Source organism: Camelina sativa, chromosome 5, assembly GCF_030686135.1.
Source record: "Camelina sativa cultivar CO46 ecotype springtype chromosome 5, ASM3068613v1".
NCBI classification, from domain to species: Eukaryota; Viridiplantae; Streptophyta; class Magnoliopsida; order Brassicales; family Brassicaceae; genus Camelina; species Camelina sativa.
This window is the reverse complement of record NC_141884.1, coordinates 20971566-20989298: the sequence shown is the minus strand read 5'-3', so window position 1 is coordinate 20989298 and position 17733 is coordinate 20971566. Positions and strand designations below refer to the sequence as shown.

Below are 17733 nucleotides of genomic sequence, written 5' to 3'. Positions count from 1 at the left end.
GTAGTATACTACAGATTAAATCCTAATTTTTTACAAAACTGATGTTTAATTTATAAACGACTTTTCAAAAATAATAGTAGCGATAGACGATACATGTATATATAACTAAATAGAAAGAAAGAAATAAGAGCAAAATATCGCGAAAAATTAAGCTGGAAATCTCAGAAGATAGATAGATAGTTCCGGCGAGAAGAAGTGAATCTCTCCCCCCATATTTCTTTCTCTGTAAGCTTTATTGGATATATTTGATATTTCTCTCTCCCAATTTCTCTTTCTCCTTTCAAATTTGTCTTAGGTTCTTTTTTTTTTCTTTCTTGGAGACTTGGTCTTTCTCCGATATAGATCATCTTTTGAATCTGTTTTTCCCAGCGACGACCCCCGACCGGTTTCGTCATGTGTCTTTCTCGTTTTCCTGCAATACTCAAGAGGAAATCCGGAATCCTTATAGATAGAAAGAATAGATTATTCATATTTGGATCCATCCAGCAGTGTGCCACGCTATTTTTTTTCTTCACTTTTTTTTTTCCTTACTCTACGGTTTGTGTGTGTGTGTTTGGCAGGTGTATAATAAGCTGACTGACGAAGAAACATTTCAGCACCAGTAAGTAAAGTAAGTAAGTAGGTAGCTCAATTTGATTTTCCTGGCATCTCACTAAGATCATGCTTTAGTAGTCATTTCGTGTCTGCCATCACATACTATAATAAATTGCACATACTGACAGTGGTACGAGAAAAGGATATCTGCTGGGAATACGCAGAGAAACTCGATGGTAATAAGGTGAAATGCAAGTTTTGCTCCAGAGTTCTTAATGGCGGCATTAGCAGGTTGAAGCATCATCTCTCTCGCCTTCCAAGTAAAGGTGTCAATCCTTGTGCCAAGGTTAGACACGATGTTACTGACAGAGTCCGATCCATTTTATCGGCCAAGGATGATCCCAAAGATTCACCTCTCACCAACACCACCGACAAGCCTCCCCAAGTTAAACCACCACCTTCCCTGCCTCCTCCTGAATCCGATGTTACACTCTCTTCTGCTTCCAAACTCTTTCCTACTAGTAGTAATCTCCTTCTACCCCAGTCATCCTCTTCTCCAACTGCTCAGGAGACTGCAGAGAGGAATATTTCTCTTTTCTTCCTTGAGAACAAGATTGACTGGTGTGTTGCCCGCTCACCCTCTTATCACTTTATGCTTGATGCCATCGCCAAGTGTGGTCCTGCATTTGTTGCCCCACCTCTCAAGACTGAATTGCTGGATAGGGTTAAATCAGAAATCACTTTACAACTCAAAGAGACTCAAAAGGAGTGGGTCACCACGGGCTGTACTGTCATCGCAGAGGCATGGACCGACAACAAATCCCGAGCTCTCATTAACTTCTCCGTCTCATCACCTTCCAGAACCTTCTTTCACAAGTCTGTGGACGCCTCCTCATATTTCAAGAACACAAAATGCCTCGCTGATCTCTTTGATTCTATCATCCAAGATATTGGACATGAGCATATAGTGCAAATCATTATGGACAACAGCTTCAGCTACACAGGTATCTCAAACCATATCTTGCAAAACTATGGAAGCATTTTCGTGTCCCCTTGTGCATCTCAGTGTTTGAACATGATACTAGATGAATTCTCCAAGGTAGATTGGGTCAACCAATGTATATTGCAAGCGCAGGTCATATCTAAGTTTGTGTACAACAATAGCTCCGTGCTAGATTTGATGAGAAAGTCAACATGTGGGCAAGATATTATCAGAAGCGGTGTCACAAGGTCTGTTTCCAATTTTCTATCGTTGCAGTCAATGATGAAACACAAAGCAAGGTTAAAGCACATGTTCAATAGCCCAGAGTATACCCCCACTAATACTAATAAACCACAGAGCATGTCATGCGTGAATATCCTAGAGGATGATGATTTTTGGAGAGCTGTGGAAGAAAGTGTGGCTATTTCCGAGCCTATCCTCAAAGTGTTGAGGGAAGTTTCTAGTGGAAAGCCCGCTGTAGGATCTATATATGAGTTAATGTCCAAGGCCAAGGAGTCAATACGGACATACTACATAATGGATGAGAATAAGCATAAGGTCTTTTCTGACATAGTTGATTCCAAGTGGTGTGACCATCTGCATTCACCTCTTCATGCAGCGGCAGCATTCTTGAACCCCAGTATTCAGTATAACCCGGAGATTAAGTTCCTCACTTCCTTGAAAGAAGATTTTTTCAAAGTGTTGGAGAAACTTCTTCCCACTAGCGATCTAAGACGTGATATTACAAATCAGATATTCACTTTCACTAGGGCAAAGGGATTGTTCGGCTGTAACCTGGCGATGGAGGCCAGGGCTTCAGTTTCACCAGGTATGGACGGACAATACATTTATATATTTTTTCAAAAACCGTGAATATAATTTTTAGTCAAATTTCAAAGGGCTGCTATAGTGCTATTCGTAACTTTTGGAAGTTAATACAGGATTTTGAACAAACCTGACTTGTGAACAAAGTTGTCTAGGTAGTCTGAGTAAGAGAGAAAACCAAATTGCAAAACTTGAAGATATTTTCCCATTTACATGCTAGCTTGAGAATTGGTAACTAAGTCGTAGAAGTTGATGTCTAATGATGGTTTGCTTTTAGTAATGCAGGTCTCTGGTGGGAGCAGTTTGGTGACTCAGCACCTGTTTTGCAGCGGGTGGCCATCAGGATACTGAGCCAAGTGTGCAGCGGTTACAACTTGGAACGCCAATGGAGTACATTCCAGCAGATGCACTGGGAAAGGCGTAACAAGATTGACAGAGAGATATTGAACAATATGATGTACGTGAATCAGAATCTAAAATTGGGGAGAATGATTACCTTGGAGACAGACCCAATTGTCCTGGAGGAAATTGACATGATGTCGGAGTGGGTGGAAGAGGCAGAGAATCCCAGCCCTGCCCAGTGGCTAGACCGTTTTGGGTCCGCCCTTGATGGAGGCGACTTGAACACCAGGCAGTTTGGCGGTGCTATTTTCAGTGCCAACGACCATAACATCTTCGGCTTATGAAGCCCCCCCAGGTCAGAGGTTTTTTTTATGAGCGTCATCTTTTTGGATCGAGATTGTTAAGTGTTTAACCTCAACTCGGTTCACTAACATAATGTCCCTTTGTTATAAAGAAGTAGTACAGTATCGATAAAGTAATGAATATCCTCTGTTATGTGTTCCTCGTTGATCAACTTCAAAACTTTGCACAAAGCGTGCCTGCCGGTTAACAGAAAAAAAAACCCATGTTTTTGTCGAAACCGTGCTAAAACGGTTCACACCAAACTGGGGACTCATAAAACGGTGAGCTTTATTTGTCGAAACCGTGCTAGGAAAGCCCATATGATAGTATCGATTATTGGGCCGTTAATGAGGCCCTAAAAAAATAAAAAAGGAAATCGGTGAATCTTTAAGACTCGTCGTCGTTCGTTTAGGGAATTCATCAGATCACAGAGTATACCACGAGAATGGCGTCGTACCGACCGCCGTATCCTCCTCCGCCGTCTCAAAATCCTTTACCCCCTCCGCCTCCTCCGCCGTCGTTACCCCCTCCTGTTCCTCCCCCACCACCGTCGCATCATCAACCGTACTCTTATCCTCCGCCGCCTCCCCCTCCGCATGTTTACTATCAGCAGCAGCCTTCCCATTATCCTCAATTCAATCAGGTCCAAGCTCCTCCTCCCCCTCCTCCACCCCCCTCAGCTCCTCCTCCCGTCGTACCCGATCCTCCTCGAAACCAAGGAGCCAATGACCGCGACAAAGGGGCCTCCAGGCGGGAGCGTGCTAAACCGGATCCATCGAAGCACCATAGGCCTCATCTTCCCCATTCTAAGAAAATCGAGACGGAAGAAGAGAGGAGGCTTAGGAAGAAGAGGGAGTTAGAGAAACAAAGGCAAGCAGATAAACTTAGACAACAGCAGATGAAAAATTCTCACAAGTCTCATATGCCCCCCAAAGGACACACCGAGGAGAGGAAGCCTACGCCTCTACTCACCACCGACAGGGTCGAGAATAGGTTAAAGAAACCAACCACCTTCATCTGCAAGCTCAAGTCAGTATTCTCACTCACTTCTACTAGAGACTAACCAAAGAGTATTCATCTTTTTACTCTTATTAGAATGATATAATCATCTTCTTACTTCTCTTGAAGGTTCCGGAATGAGCTCCCTGATCCTAGTGCACAGCTTAAGCTCATGACCATTAAACGGGATAAAGATCAGTATGTTGTTACTCTATTGCCAAAAAAAAGAAAAGATTGATCCAATTTTTATCTCTTGAATCCGTTGTGTTTAATCTCCTTTCCTTACTTCTTAAACTATTTTGATCCCACTAGATTTACGAAGTATACCATCACATCCTTGGAGAAATTATGGAAACCAAAAATCTTTGTCGAGCCTGATCTTGGAATACCCTTGGATCTCCTTGACCTAAGTGTATACAAGTATGATCTTCTCAATAAAGTTAATTATTTTTCTCATCTACTGGGATACTTACTGTTGTTGTATCGCTTTTCAGCCCTCCCAAAGTCAAGGCACCTCTTGCCCCTGAAGATGAAGAACTGTTGCGTGATGATGATGCTGTTACACCTATTAAGAAAGAAGGAATCCGGAGAAAAGAAAGACCAACTGATAAAGGTGTTTCCTGGCTCGTGAAAACACAATACATTTCTTCTATTAATAATGAATCGGCAAGACAGGTATCAGTCTCACTTGTTGGAAGTTTTCTTTTGTGATGTATATAGCTTTGTTTAAACACTTTCCAATCTCCTATCTTTCTCCATGTGTAGTCGCTAACTGAGAAGCAAGCAAAGGAATTGCGAGAGATGAAAGGAGGAGGCATCGACATCTTGCAAAATCTTAACAATAGGTGTGTTGTTTGTTTCTTCACTTTGTGTATTTCTAAAGAAAGTGGAAAAGGAAGATCTGATGTTTTTTTTCCTTTCTTTGGTCTCTAGAGAGAGACAAATCAAGGATATTGAAGCATCCTTTGAGGCATGCAAGTCTCGACCAGTTCATGCCACCAATAAAAACTTGCAGCCGGTTGAAGTGTTACCACTGTTGCCATATTTTGATAGGTTGGATGTTCCTTGTTTTCCCTTGCAGACAATCTTAAATCTAAAATCCCGAATCAGTCATATTTTTCACATAATTTCCCGGCATGTAGACACAACGATGAAGTGCTTGAAAGCTGACAGTTTGTCTCTTCCGTTTTTTTTGTTTTTTTGACACAGGTACGATGAGCAGTTTGTGGTAGGGAATTTTGATAGTGCTCCTACAGCTGATTCTGAATTCTTTGGCAAGTTAGACCCTTCAATTCGTGATGAACATGAGTCACGGGTGAGTTATTAAATACCGATATCCCTGAGAAAGGTCCAATTATCTCTGTTCTCAATCATAGGGATAACTTTGTTCCTGATAGACACAAGATGACTGTATAAACTATATCGATTTTGTTGCTTACATAAGTGTACTCGAATGAGGATGGGATATATGAGATATGGGGCCGAATCTTGACAATGGTTGATTGCCTTATCTTTCATAGTGATGACGAGCTCTGACCTTATACTCCACAGGCCATTTTGAAAAGCTATGTGGTGGCTGGATCAGACACTGCTAATCCAGAAAAATTTCTGGCGTACATGGTTCCTTCCTTGGATGAGGTAGACATGCCTCTCCACGAACTGATCTCTGTTACACAAGTTTTGTCAAGTCAAGAAAAGTTCAATTTGATTTATGCGTTATCAATTTATGTTGCTGTGGCAGTTGTCTAAGGATATGCATGATGAAAACGAAGATATCTCTTACACTTGGGTTCGCGAATACCACTGGGATGTATGTACCATTGCCATTGTGGTTTGAGTAAAATTTTGATTGTTTGAGTCGCTGATTGAAGTAAATATCTCACCTGATGTTATAACAGGTACTTGGCGACGATGCAAATGACACATACCTGGTATCATTTGACGATGGGACCGCTAGCTATCTGGTATTACCTAAACGATACCTGCATCGGGTTTTGTTACATATTCCAGTTGGTTATCTTTTTTTTTTTTTTTTCTGTCCATAATACTTCGGGATGACCCTTGAGAATTTGGCAGCCCCCACCCACAAAGCTGACCTTGAGGAAGAAAAGGGCCAGGGAAGGAAGATCTTCTGATGAGATTGAACACTTTCCAGTACCTTCAAGGGTGACTGTAAGGCGACGATCAACTCTATCAGTGATAGAACATAAAGATTCAGGGGTATAGTAAATCCATACATTTAGCATTTAAAAGAGTAAGACAAGAAGTATGTGGAAAGTTCTCTACTTCTCTTGCCAATTTCTTTGGACTTTGGGGATTTGGATGTAGGTTTACTCTTCTAGGGTTGGTCCTTCGAGCTCCAAGATGAGAAGGTTAGAGGACGAAGAAGGCCTTGGTAGATCTTGGAAACACGAGCGGGAACAAGATGTCAATCAATATCGTGATGGTAATGAGGATGAGTATTCTGAATGAACGTCTCATGTACTTCAAACTATTCAATCGGTTTTCCAACGGTGTGTAAAGTATCCTGCAAGGCTACTTGTAGGCTAATTTAAAGCGTAATATGGCAAGTAAAGAAATATTGATCTGGAGAGCTGGCGAAGTTGAGATACTTTTTATACATGTACACGTCCATGATTAATGATATGGCCATTATGTTTGGCTTTGATGTCTCTGATCCTATCTACGTTAAGCTTGTGCCCATCAATTCTGTCTCACAAGCCTTGAGATTCGCACAAACACGAGAGCTTTGAGAAGTACTCCAATGGTGGAAAAAAGGACTCTGTTACACAAAATAAGAAGAGATTAGTTTCAACATGAAGTCAAAGCTTTCTTGACCAGTCAGAGTCTTCTCCTTGCTTACCAATTATTTATCTTTTGGTGTATAACTTTATTCAGCAGGGCTTTTTGTTTTTTATATTTATTTTAGATATATCTTCTTTGTACTCCTCTTGAAACTCTCTAAAATGCTGCTTTTAGATTTTCTTAATTCGGAGTCCATATACCCCAGAATGGTGTCCTCTAATTTATATGTAAGTTAACAAATAAGACAAACAATAGCAATATGCATCAAACAAAAAAAAAATACTATGATATTTAAGGATTGTAATTACAGTTATGTAATTCAAATAATCAAATTTCTAAACAAAAACGAGTAGTTTGTATATACGTTAACCAAACATATATACATTGATCTTCTAAAGAGTTAGTGTACTTTTTAAAAAAACCACTGGTGTTAATGTAATTTTTTACAAAAAAGTGGAAAGATTTATGAGAACTCCTCCTTTAATAGTATACATATATAAACTATGATATGATCCGATTCAGACGCTCATATCTCACTTTTAAACTCATCTAATCTTATTCAACAGTTTTGTTGTTTGAACTAAAGGTAAACAATTGAAGAAAAAAAACAATTAGAAATCCATAAAAAACAAATACAACAAAATATTAATAGTTGAATTAAATGTCTCCAACAAGTTGTATATTTAGTGTACAAGAAAAGTGCATCTCTTTTAATTAAAATTTTAAACACAAATACTAGTATAAGATAACAAGTCTTAATCTTATATGAAGTATATATTTTTAAAAAATATTAATTAAAGGGAAGTCGTGATAAATTGAAGAAGAAAACGAATCCGGAAGATTAATCAGTTTCCAATAAAAAATCAATCAATCTAAGTTAGAATTCAGTTCATTAATGTCACTCTTATGTCTATTTTTGTTGTAGTATAGTAATATGGTGTCAAATTGGTTAAACCAAACCAAACCAACTCATAACCATTGAGTTTTAGTGTTTAATGGGTAATGATTCTATCCAACTCATTCAGCAAATGGTCTGGATCAACCCACAACCAGTTAAGCTTAGTGGATTAATGGGTTAAATGAGTTGACCCACTTTATATCATCATCAGATTTTCTGTGTAATTTTATACATAAACTGTTTATGATAAACATGGTACTAGGTAGTACGGGAAAAATATTTTCATATAAAATTTAAATTCGTAAAAGTAAGTTAGAATTTTATTATCTTAAATACATAAATTAAGTATTTGTATAATATTGGTATTAAATCCAAATATCAGATTTTAATTTGGATTATTGTGCGTATATAATCTAGACGTATCTACTTTAGAACGAAAAATACATCTCCTCCTGTCCCATCTGTAACGTCCCATTATGTATTGTTCCATGTACCGTCCTATTCCATCTTTTAAATGATTACTCATTAGAAGATGTTTATTAATAGAGATTGGGTAAAAAATTTAAACAGAATACCCGAATTCCCCAACTTTTATATAGTTAGTTCACATTATTCAAAAAAACTATATAATTGTTTTCAAAATTATCCAAAATTTTCAAAGTAGCCGTTCCAAAGTAACTGATTACATATCGCATAATCAACTTTTAAAAAATATATATCTTCGTATAAACAACACAATACACAACGACCTATTAACCACTGAGACTCTCATATCCATTTTTGTATCGTATATGTCTCTATTCAGACTTTGAAAACCAGAAATTTTAAGCAATAATAATCCAGAAAATAACACCATTGTTTTAAGCTGTCTTCTGTACCAAAGACCACCCGGTCGAGCTCATGACGAGACCCTCAAAGATCGACTCGAATGAAGGTTTTCTGTTGGGATTCATCTTCTGAGTTCTTGATTGAAGTTATAGGGAATCGAGTTAGCTTTCCAATGGTGGTGATTTCAGGCCAATCGGAGGTCCGGTTTAAGAATTATTCCTGTTTTAAGGAACATACATACATCCAGATCGAAGAATGGAACCATCCGACCATGCACTCGAAGTGGAGGTCGAGGATAAGGTCGAGCACCTCTTCAAGTTGGGCTTTGGATACCATCTAGTGTGGCTAGGTCAAATGGTTTCCATATATAAACCCTTTCTTAACCTCTTTTTCGAGACACAAGAGATGAGAGCCGTTTTTACACTTTTCTTTGAGCAAATTTTCTAGTTTTTGTTATTCTTTCAACTTGAATTCTGTTTACATTTTTTTATTTTTTCTTTCTAATAAACATCTCTCTCTTTTTCATCTTTATGATTATGCAATTTTTATATTTTTCAGGGTTTATTTTCTTTGCAATGAAATCTGGGTAGTGAACCAAAAGTTTCTATGGATGGGATAGGTTAGTACGTATTCTTAATCGATTAGGATGTTTTAGCTTGATTTTTTATGGAAATTCTTTTATGGATTAGTGCTCTTAGTGCTAGTTTCAGACCGAGTGGTTCAGATTAAATCCTAGTCATTTTTGCACCGAGTGGTGTTCGATGAAATGTTTGAATCAACTAATGCCAGAGATTTACTCACTTAGCCTAAGAGATTAGATGAGTAAGGAGTTTATTGACAATAGTGAATTGGACTTTACTGCCTGCTTAGTCACGTTTCTCCAACGAGAGTTGGGTAAGGAAGTGATTAGAGTTGATTATTTCTACCACGAGAATGGATTAGCAAGGTTTAGAGATTTATTGTCTAGGGAATAGATTGCTTGAGGCCAGTAAAACATTCTAGGTTGATTAGAAATACTTATGAACCGATTACCCCATCCTTAGGAGCTTTCGTATTTTTATTGTTTACAACTTTTACATCAACTCGATCACCAACCCGGTATGGTACCCGATCACCTGCATCGTGTAGTACTTCGAGTTGTTCTTGATTTTTGTTCTTTCTGTTTTCTTATTTTTGTTCATCTTAGGTTGATAGTCAAAACCATATTATTGCTTGGCTTGACTTGCATTGTTCTGATCACATCTTATCTGCTAGCATAACAACCATTTGGATTGTTAACCCTTTGTACTACAACTGCATAGGAAATTGATACCCTGGATGAAAATCCTGTTGTCAACGTGATTCATGTTGAAATTGTGTTCCCTTGAGACGTTCTTCTTCTTCTTCATAAATCTCCCCTTGTTCAAGTTCTCGCAAAGGTTGGACTTCTTTGAAGATTGTGGCAGTGTTACAAGCGACATGGGGTGTTGATTTTCATTCTTCTAAACCTTCTAGATATCATGGTGGTGAAGCATCAAGTGTTGGTACAACACAGAATTCCTTGGTTCTTGTTGAGAGGTATCACGTGAATTAGGGTTGAAACCTTCGGTTTCCATGGAACTTTATAGCTTGTTTCCCATGAATTTTTCTTCAAGTTCTTCTTTCTCTAGGGAACTTTCTCCTTTATCGAGATCTTGTAGAGGAGGAATCGGTTTTCTCTTGTTCTTATAGAACCAAAATTTTCTTTCTAAAAGGAAATATGAATGTTTTCCTTTTTTTGAATAGGGTAGGGTTTCTTCTTTCTTCACGTAATGTCCATCAACACGTGACGTGAGGATATTTTCTCAATCTTTTCAGCAAATTCTTGGTTCTTCACCTTAATTTCACATTCAATATCCTTAAGTAGCTGGTGCACTACAAGAAAACATGGATTTTACGACTACAATTGGCGACTATATATGTAGTCGTCATTTTTGGCGACTAAGTAGTGACTATTTAGCGACTATTTTACGACTACAAATATTTGGTCATATATTAGTCATTTTTTAACGACTGCATATGTTAGTCGCTAGTTTAGTCGTAATTTAGCGACTATTTTATGACTATATTGCACACCAAAATATGTAGTTGCTAAATAGTCACCAATTTAGCGACTAATATGCGACTTATAGTAAACGGTCGCTAAGAAGTCGCATATCAGTCGCTATTTAAGAAAATCATAATTTTCAAAATTTAATCCCAAACCCTTAACCAAACCCCAAGACCTAAATCATAAACTCTAAATCTTAGAAATTAATTCATAATTCATAAATTCAAAACTTAACCCCAAATCATAAACCTATACACCAAACCCTGTACTTTAAACCCTATATCTTAAATTTTAAACTTTTATAATGTATAGTATATAGAAATTAAATTATAAACCATTTAACCAAAATATAACCATTATGTGTATAAAATTAAATCTAATCTAAAACTATTTAGTGTATATATATAATTTAATACTTCCAAAAACTATTTACTTATAAAATTTATTAAATTAGTCATTGTAAAATCTGAAACTAATTGTTGATAAAAAAAAAACATAAAACTATATCATTTAGTCTGGGCTTTGAGAGGCTTTTGTACCACTTTGGATTTTGATATGAATTGAAAATTGGCCAACAAAAAAAAGAAATAAAAATCAACAAATAAAGAAACCTTCACCAACCTGTGCCTCTATTCCTCACACTACACTTAGAAAAAAAAAATCATCATCACTCTCGAAACTCTTTCGGAGAAACTCTCACTCTCATTTCTTCGAATCGCGATGACTCTGTCCGGCCAAACCTCCGACCGTATCTCCAGATCTAGAAGGGAAACTGGTTTCCGTGGGAGAAGGTTAGTTTGTTCTATCTCTATTTCCCCCTTTAAATCTGATTTTGGGATTAGGGTTTCTGGTCTACGTTTGTAATGACCTTAATCTTCGAATTGGTTTGAAGACGACATATAAGAAGCAGAAGCTGAGAGGTGAAGCGGAGGAAGACGGCATAGAAGACGAAAAAGCTAAGCCGTGGATTTATCGACGAAATTAGAAGTTGGGATCTCAAAACCGGGAAAGATCTGCTTCGATTCAAGTCGTGTGCTTCTCCGGCGCACAGCCGAAAACTTGGGTCGACTAAAGAATCAATTTTTCTATCAAGCAACAATGGGTCAAGTTCTCTTTTGCTCTCACACCTATCCTCTCCGACGTTCTTGAAGGCTTAGTAGTTGCTTTCATTTGTTATCCCTTCTTTTTTTTTTTTTTTCTTGTTCCGCTGTAGGAGCATAGATTTTCACTTTGATTCTGCTGAAAACGAGTTTGATTTATCTGCTTGATATCGGTAGCCAATGCTGATGTGATCCACTTAGTTGCCTTTTCGCGTTTCTCATCCCCTGTGTGATTGCAGATGAGGGAGGATAAGAAGTAGAAGAATGATGAAGGAGAAGTGAGGGAAGGAGTAGCGCATCAATAGCTTTGTTGCCACGCGGGTATATCTCTTGTCATTTCTTTCAAATGTCTAGCTCCATCTGTTTTGGTCTCCATGGAGGTGGGTTTCTTTTCTTTCAAAAATCCTGGAACTGCTTTGTTATTTCATCTTTTCAGAATTCTTGAGTACTTATGTGCAAAATTGTTTTGTTTTTTTTTTGCTTTCTTTGGTGGGTTTCTCTCAGATCAAGTGTCAGCTGTTTTGGTTGAGTCTTGTGGCTTAAAGAACTTAAGGCTCAACTCGGCTCTCCTCAGTGTCACCAAAGTCACCGAAGGTACTCAAACTAAGCTCTCTAAAAGCATATCACTTCTTTCACAGAGTCACCTCAGTTTTGGTGATTTTATATGATAAAATCTGGTATGTGTGTGTGTTGGTGTTTGTGTTTGTGTCTTTGAAGCTTATGGTTTGAACATGTGATTTTTGTTTACTATATTATTTTGTTGTTTGTGATCAATAGACTGGATTTGGAGAAGCTTGAAAGCGGTTGGCTGGAAGAAGATAGGTAAAACCCTTATGTTTATTTTATTACTCTTGTATTACTCTTCAATTCTTTGAAGTCACATTGTTGCATGCGTAAACCATCTGATTCAGTGTCCTATTGTTCTTAGGTCGAAGATGATGTTTGGCTTACAGAGAAAGCCACAGCCAAGCACACTCTTAGACAGAGCTCATGATGTACAACTTTATTTCAGAGCGTAAGGTAAACTTTCATTGGTTAAGACATTTTCTTATCCTATTGTATCTTTCGCTATTAAGGTACAATATATATACTTTGCTACTTATTGTTGTGAGACTTTTATTAAATCTGTCAAAGAGTCATTTGTTTAGAAGCCTCTGTTGTAATTTTTGTGAGGCTTTTTGTTGAATTTGTCAAGAGTTATTTGGTAATACCGATCTCTAGACACCTGTTTTATATGCACTCTTTAACTTGAGTCACCATTGTCGATCTTCTTACTCACACTCACGTTTTTAAGCTAGAAGACATGTTAGTTATAGTGAATTGCTTGTCCCGATTGTTTCTCATTTCTAGTCTCGATTTTGAAATTGTGTTATATTGATAATGGGAAATGAGTCCCCATGATACATTTTTTGTTTGTTTGTTCTGAAGAAATGAGTTGCTCTTGGAAGATTAATGGGAACTACCTAGGCTTCAATGATGGAATACAAAGCAATTGAGAATGTGCTACAAACCATTTATTATGTAGTTTTTCATCTATTCTTATTTTTAGTTATGATTTTTAATTTTATTTTGTAATACAATTTTTTTGTAATCATGGTTTATAATAATAAATATAGTACTCAAAAAATAATGTTTTAAAACATTATTCATAATTTAAATATATTTAAAACAATTAATAAAATATATGTAATTTGTATAAATACTGTATAAATACAATAATGTATAAATACTTGAATACAACTATAGTCAGTAATTAGTCGTTAATTAGTCACTAAATTTGGTGACTACATTATGACTATTTTGCGTTGTCGTAAAATAGTCGTAACGTGGTCGCTAAATTTAGTGACTATATTATGACTAAATTTACGACTACGCAAAATAGTCGTAATGTAGTCGCTATTTGGCGACTAATTTTACGACTATTTATTTTAGCGACTCTCGATTTACGACTACTAGTTTTAGTCGCTATTTAGTCGTAACACACCGTTTAGCGACTAAATAGTGACTAATAGTGCAGTCGCTATTTGCCTGTTTTCTTGTAGTGGTGGTTCTCCTTTACTAACGTAAAATTTCTGGATATAACATCTCCAAATCATTTTTTGTTGAAGGCTGACACTACTCATCTTCATCTCGCCCTCATAAGCTCGGTTCTCAAGCTTCTCCACACGCTTCCTTGTGTCTGCATCTTTGGTGAAAAAACTCCATACTTGGACTCATGGTCCTTTGTTAAGTCAAAAACTTTATTGCCAAGTCTCTAATGTTTATATCATTGTCTTGAGCGCTCTTAAGATTTCTCTCTTGTTATTCTTCAAGCATATGGAGCTTTCTCTCCATGGTTTCAGCATCTTTAGAAATTTGTTCATCAAATTTTTCAACTTTAACAAAAATTTCATCCATCTTTCCCAAAAGAGTAGAATCCATTTTGTCGATCTTCTCATGTAACATTCTTGAATTCATCTCTTGGAAGTCCAAGTATTTTCACATTAGGATCACTAGTCTCTCTTCTTGAGCTTTTTTTTTATGTAGTAGCATGAGAATTGTCTTGAAAATTTTGATAAGACCAGTTTAGATCGTCTTCAGTTCTCCTCGGGTAAGGACTTTGAAAACAACTTTGGTAGTGACGTGGGGCAGGTTCCAATCTTGATATATGTTGTAGTGTGCTGGAGGTGGTAGGTTTCTAGAATTACCTCGGTAGATAGCTTCTTCGTTGGTCCAAAATTGTTTAAAATTGCATTTTCGATAATTTCTTCGTTAGATATTCAAAATGTAATGAAACAGTTATACATCCGCGAACCAAAATCCCGGTTTAGGAGATGCATCGATCGATGCAAGGTTGGTTTTCGCGGACGAGTTTAAGTTAAACATTGCGTTTTGGGATTAGGAAAACCCTAGAATCGCTTATAAAAGCAGAAACTCGAGGGTTTGGCCGAGTTTGGCCGTTTCTGGGAAAAAGAAAAGAGAGGAAGTGTTCTTGAGTGTTCTTGGTGAGATTCTTGGAATTTAGTGGTTGTTCTTGCGAGATCTGTAATTGGGATCGTTGTAGGAGCTTCCTAGGAGTGTAGATCTTCGTGTTTGAGGTTTAGAATCTTCTTGGCAAAGGTGAGTGCATGACCACGGCTTATCTAATCTTGAGATTTCTCTGATCTGCTTGTTTATGTGTTGTTAGGCTTGTTAGAATGATATTTGGGACTTTGTGAAGTTTTTTTTGTGGCTTGGGATCAAGTTTTTGATGGTTTAGGAACTATGATCGGCGAGAAGCTTCGAGTAAAACGATACTCGGCATGTGCGTCGATCGAGGCACTTTGTGTGTCGGTCGATGCAAATGCGAGGACGGCGCGATTTGACCTAGGAGCATCGGTCGATGCCATGTGGAGGCGTCGGTCGATGCAACTAGGATTTTCGTAAAATGTCGAGCATGCATCGGTCGGTGCAATGTTAGTGTCGGTCGATGCAGGCTAGTCTTGCATTGGTCAATGCGATCCCTGTTGGTGACGGTCGATGCATGGTTGGTGTCGGTCGATGCAGCTCCTGGTTTGTTGTTGATTGTTGTTTGATGGTTAGAGTATCTCAATTGCTTGTGTGTATAGCCCAGTAGATGGGAGGATTGCCTCACGGAGTGTTTATAAAATACTCATGCATCTCAATTTGTGTTTATGGTGCAGGGTGAAGGCAAAGTGTGATCGTGGAATCAAGGCAATGAAGAGGAAGATGTTCTAGTGGCTCGATTGCTTGTTGTCTGGCTTCTGTTAGGTTGCTAGAGTTAAGTCCTAGAATGTTGTTTAGGATTGCTGGTTCTTCGTTTTATGATGGTTGGATTATTAGCCTATTTATTATGAATTAATATTGGTTATTGGATTATTGGTTTAATGGTATTGATTATTTTTCTGCTGTTTGGTTTGATTGTGGTTAGGTGGCTAGTGGATATGGGACCACTAGTTTAGATTATTTATTAATTATTATTTAGTATTTCTTATTTAAAAAAAAAAACGGGTCGGGTCGTTTCAACAGTAGACATCTTTAAGTTCTTCTTCTCCATCTTCTAGTAGATGGTAGATCATAAGACTCATCATTCGCTCTTGTCAAATCTTCAAAACGGTTCGATAATATTCTTCTTTAGTCCACTCCTTGGACTCAATAGGTACAGTTAGATACTCATTTGAGGCTCTATGTCCTTCTTGAGCTTTATAATGTTTATTAACTTGATCATCACTTGAATTATTGCATTCGTCTCGATTAGTGAATCCTCGTTGTAAGGCTTCAATCTTCCATTCTAGGCGATTCACGATAGTAACAATGGGGTAACCCATGTTGATAATCTTCGTTCTATCATCTTCAATATACTCCATATGGTTTAAAACTTGATTGTTGATGATGTCTATTTGTTCCTCCAAGCGTGTAATGTTCTCGATGATGGCCTCAAACTTACCTTCGAAATCGATGCTCATCTTTATCAAATTTAGCATGTAAAACTTTCTCCACCTCCTCTTGACTCAAGATAAGTTGGTCCTTTTTACCTTTAACCGTGTAAAACCTTTTTGAAACCTAAAATACTTGATAATAGACCTTTTAGCATTGAAATCACATCAAACTCTTCCTAAATGCATATATAAACTATAGCTAAAATGGGTAAAATAATGATGTTATCATTGGTTTTAGCCACTTTTGGGACACAATAGTTTTAGTCTTGTCTAAACACTCTAAATCATCTCTAACTCTTATAATTATAAATATACATTGGATTGACACATTTTGATCCGAGAAACACTAACAAAGTGGTTTACTGCTTCTAAGCAATGTTTTGTTGGTTCTAGCCAGTTTTGGGACAAAATGGTAAGAGGTCTTTCTACACATGTCTAAACACTCCTAATGTATCTTTAACTCTTATAATAAATCATATGCATTGAAATGTGACATATTTCGACCCTAGAAATACTAACAAATCGGTTTACTGCTTCTTAACAATGTTTTGTTGGTTTTATCCAGTTTTAGAATAAAATGGTAATAGGTCTTGTCTGAACACTCCTAATGCATCTTGAACTCTTTTCAATTAGTCATAATTTTTGTTGGCTTTAACTCTCATAATCAATCATATGTACTGAATTATGATATATTCTGACCCCAGAAATAGTAACAAAATATTTACTGCTTCTAAGCAATGTTTTGTTAGTTCTAACTAGTTTTGTGACGAAATGGTAAGAAGTCTTTCTACACTTTTTTTTATACACAGAAGTCTTTCTACACATGTCTAGACATTTCTAATGTATCTTTAACTCTTATAATAAATCATATGTATTGGATTGTGACGCATTTCGATCCTAGAAACACTAACAAAGCGATTACTGCGTCTATGCAATGTTTTATTGGTTCTAACCAGTTTTGGGACGAAATAATTATGAGTATCTTTGTTGTAAGCCCTTTTGGAGACTGTTGTTTTGTAAGTTTAGTCCTCTTAATTGTAATAAATATAGGTCCTTGCTGCTAGATTTTATATAAAGTCCCTTCTCAGCCTCTATAACTTATATTTTTATATGCAATAAAAACCTAGTTTACTTCTATCAAAATGCCCAAAGCGTCTCAGCTTTGCTGTGTGTGAATTCTTGAAGCTTGAGTACTCTAGACTTAGCACAGACCGTTTATCATCTATGTGGTGTCTCTCGATCCATCTCTACAAATCCTTCATCCAAGAGAATTTTAAGAGTGACCAATTTTATGGAAAGGAACATATATATATATATATATATATATATATATATATATATATATATATATATATATATATATATATATATATATATGAAATCACATTGGACACCTATTAAATGATATACATAGGCCAAAACATAAGTAAAGGGATTGTTCTCTATTACAACGAGTTTTGATAAACCCAAAAATAAACCGGTGGATAGTGGACTTAGAAGCGAAGTAGTACTGATCGTGATACTTAGGAGTTTGGACAATAAGATAGATTCGCCATATTCTATGCCTTCTTCAGACGTAGATTACATTTTCT

General features: G+C 37.0%; 2 protein-coding genes and 1 long non-coding RNA gene across 11 annotated transcripts; all 3 read left to right on the top strand.

Annotated features, from left to right (window-relative positions):
* Window positions 1-47: 47 nt before the first annotated feature.
* LOC104787085 (uncharacterized) lies at window positions 48-3185 on the top strand. Of its 5 annotated transcripts, XM_087450503.1 has the most exons (5): window positions 82-225; window positions 561-610; window positions 723-1538; window positions 1670-2345; window positions 2627-3185. In XM_087450503.1, exons 4-5 carry the CDS (start codon window positions 1715-1717, stop codon window positions 3025-3027), a joined length of 1032 nt encoding a protein of 343 aa, XP_087306629.1. In that variant the 5' UTR covers window positions 82-225; window positions 561-610; window positions 723-1538; window positions 1670-1714; the 3' UTR covers window positions 3028-3185. The 5 variants fall into 5 exon arrangements, with proteins under 5 accessions (XP_010510893.2, XP_087306629.1, XP_087306627.1 ...); XM_010512591.3 differs by having other exon boundaries at window positions 48-225; window positions 723-2345; XM_087450501.1 differs by having other exon boundaries at window positions 723-2345; window positions 2619-3185.
* LOC104787084 (protein PAF1 homolog) lies at window positions 3178-6696 on the top strand. Of its 2 annotated transcripts, XM_087450504.1 has the most exons (13): window positions 3178-3306; window positions 3438-4054; window positions 4154-4222; window positions 4337-4444; window positions 4519-4699; window positions 4790-4869; window positions 4958-5077; window positions 5234-5339; window positions 5576-5662; window positions 5766-5834; window positions 5923-5988; window positions 6101-6244; window positions 6353-6696. In XM_087450504.1, the coding sequence occupies exons 1-13, from the start codon at window positions 3178-3180 to the stop codon at window positions 6494-6496; spliced, it is 1920 nt and encodes a 639-aa protein (XP_087306630.1). In that variant the 3' UTR covers window positions 6497-6696. The 2 variants fall into 2 exon arrangements, with proteins under 2 accessions (XP_087306630.1, XP_010510890.2); XM_010512588.3 differs by lacking the exon at window positions 3178-3306 and having other exon boundaries at window positions 3339-4054.
* A 4533-nt stretch (window positions 6697-11229) lies between these two features.
* On the top strand, window positions 11230-13423 carry LOC104713245 (uncharacterized). Of its 4 annotated transcripts, XR_755597.3 has the most exons (7): window positions 11230-11414; window positions 11516-11725; window positions 11963-12103; window positions 12228-12317; window positions 12501-12545; window positions 12652-12743; window positions 13152-13423. It is a non-coding gene; the product is annotated as an uncharacterized LOC104713245 (long non-coding RNA). The 4 variants fall into 4 exon arrangements; XR_015557255.1 differs by lacking the exon at window positions 13152-13423 and having other exon boundaries at window positions 12652-12982; XR_015557256.1 differs by lacking the exon at window positions 13152-13423 and having other exon boundaries at window positions 12228-12400; window positions 12652-12982.
* Window positions 13424-17733: the final 4310 nt, after the last annotated feature.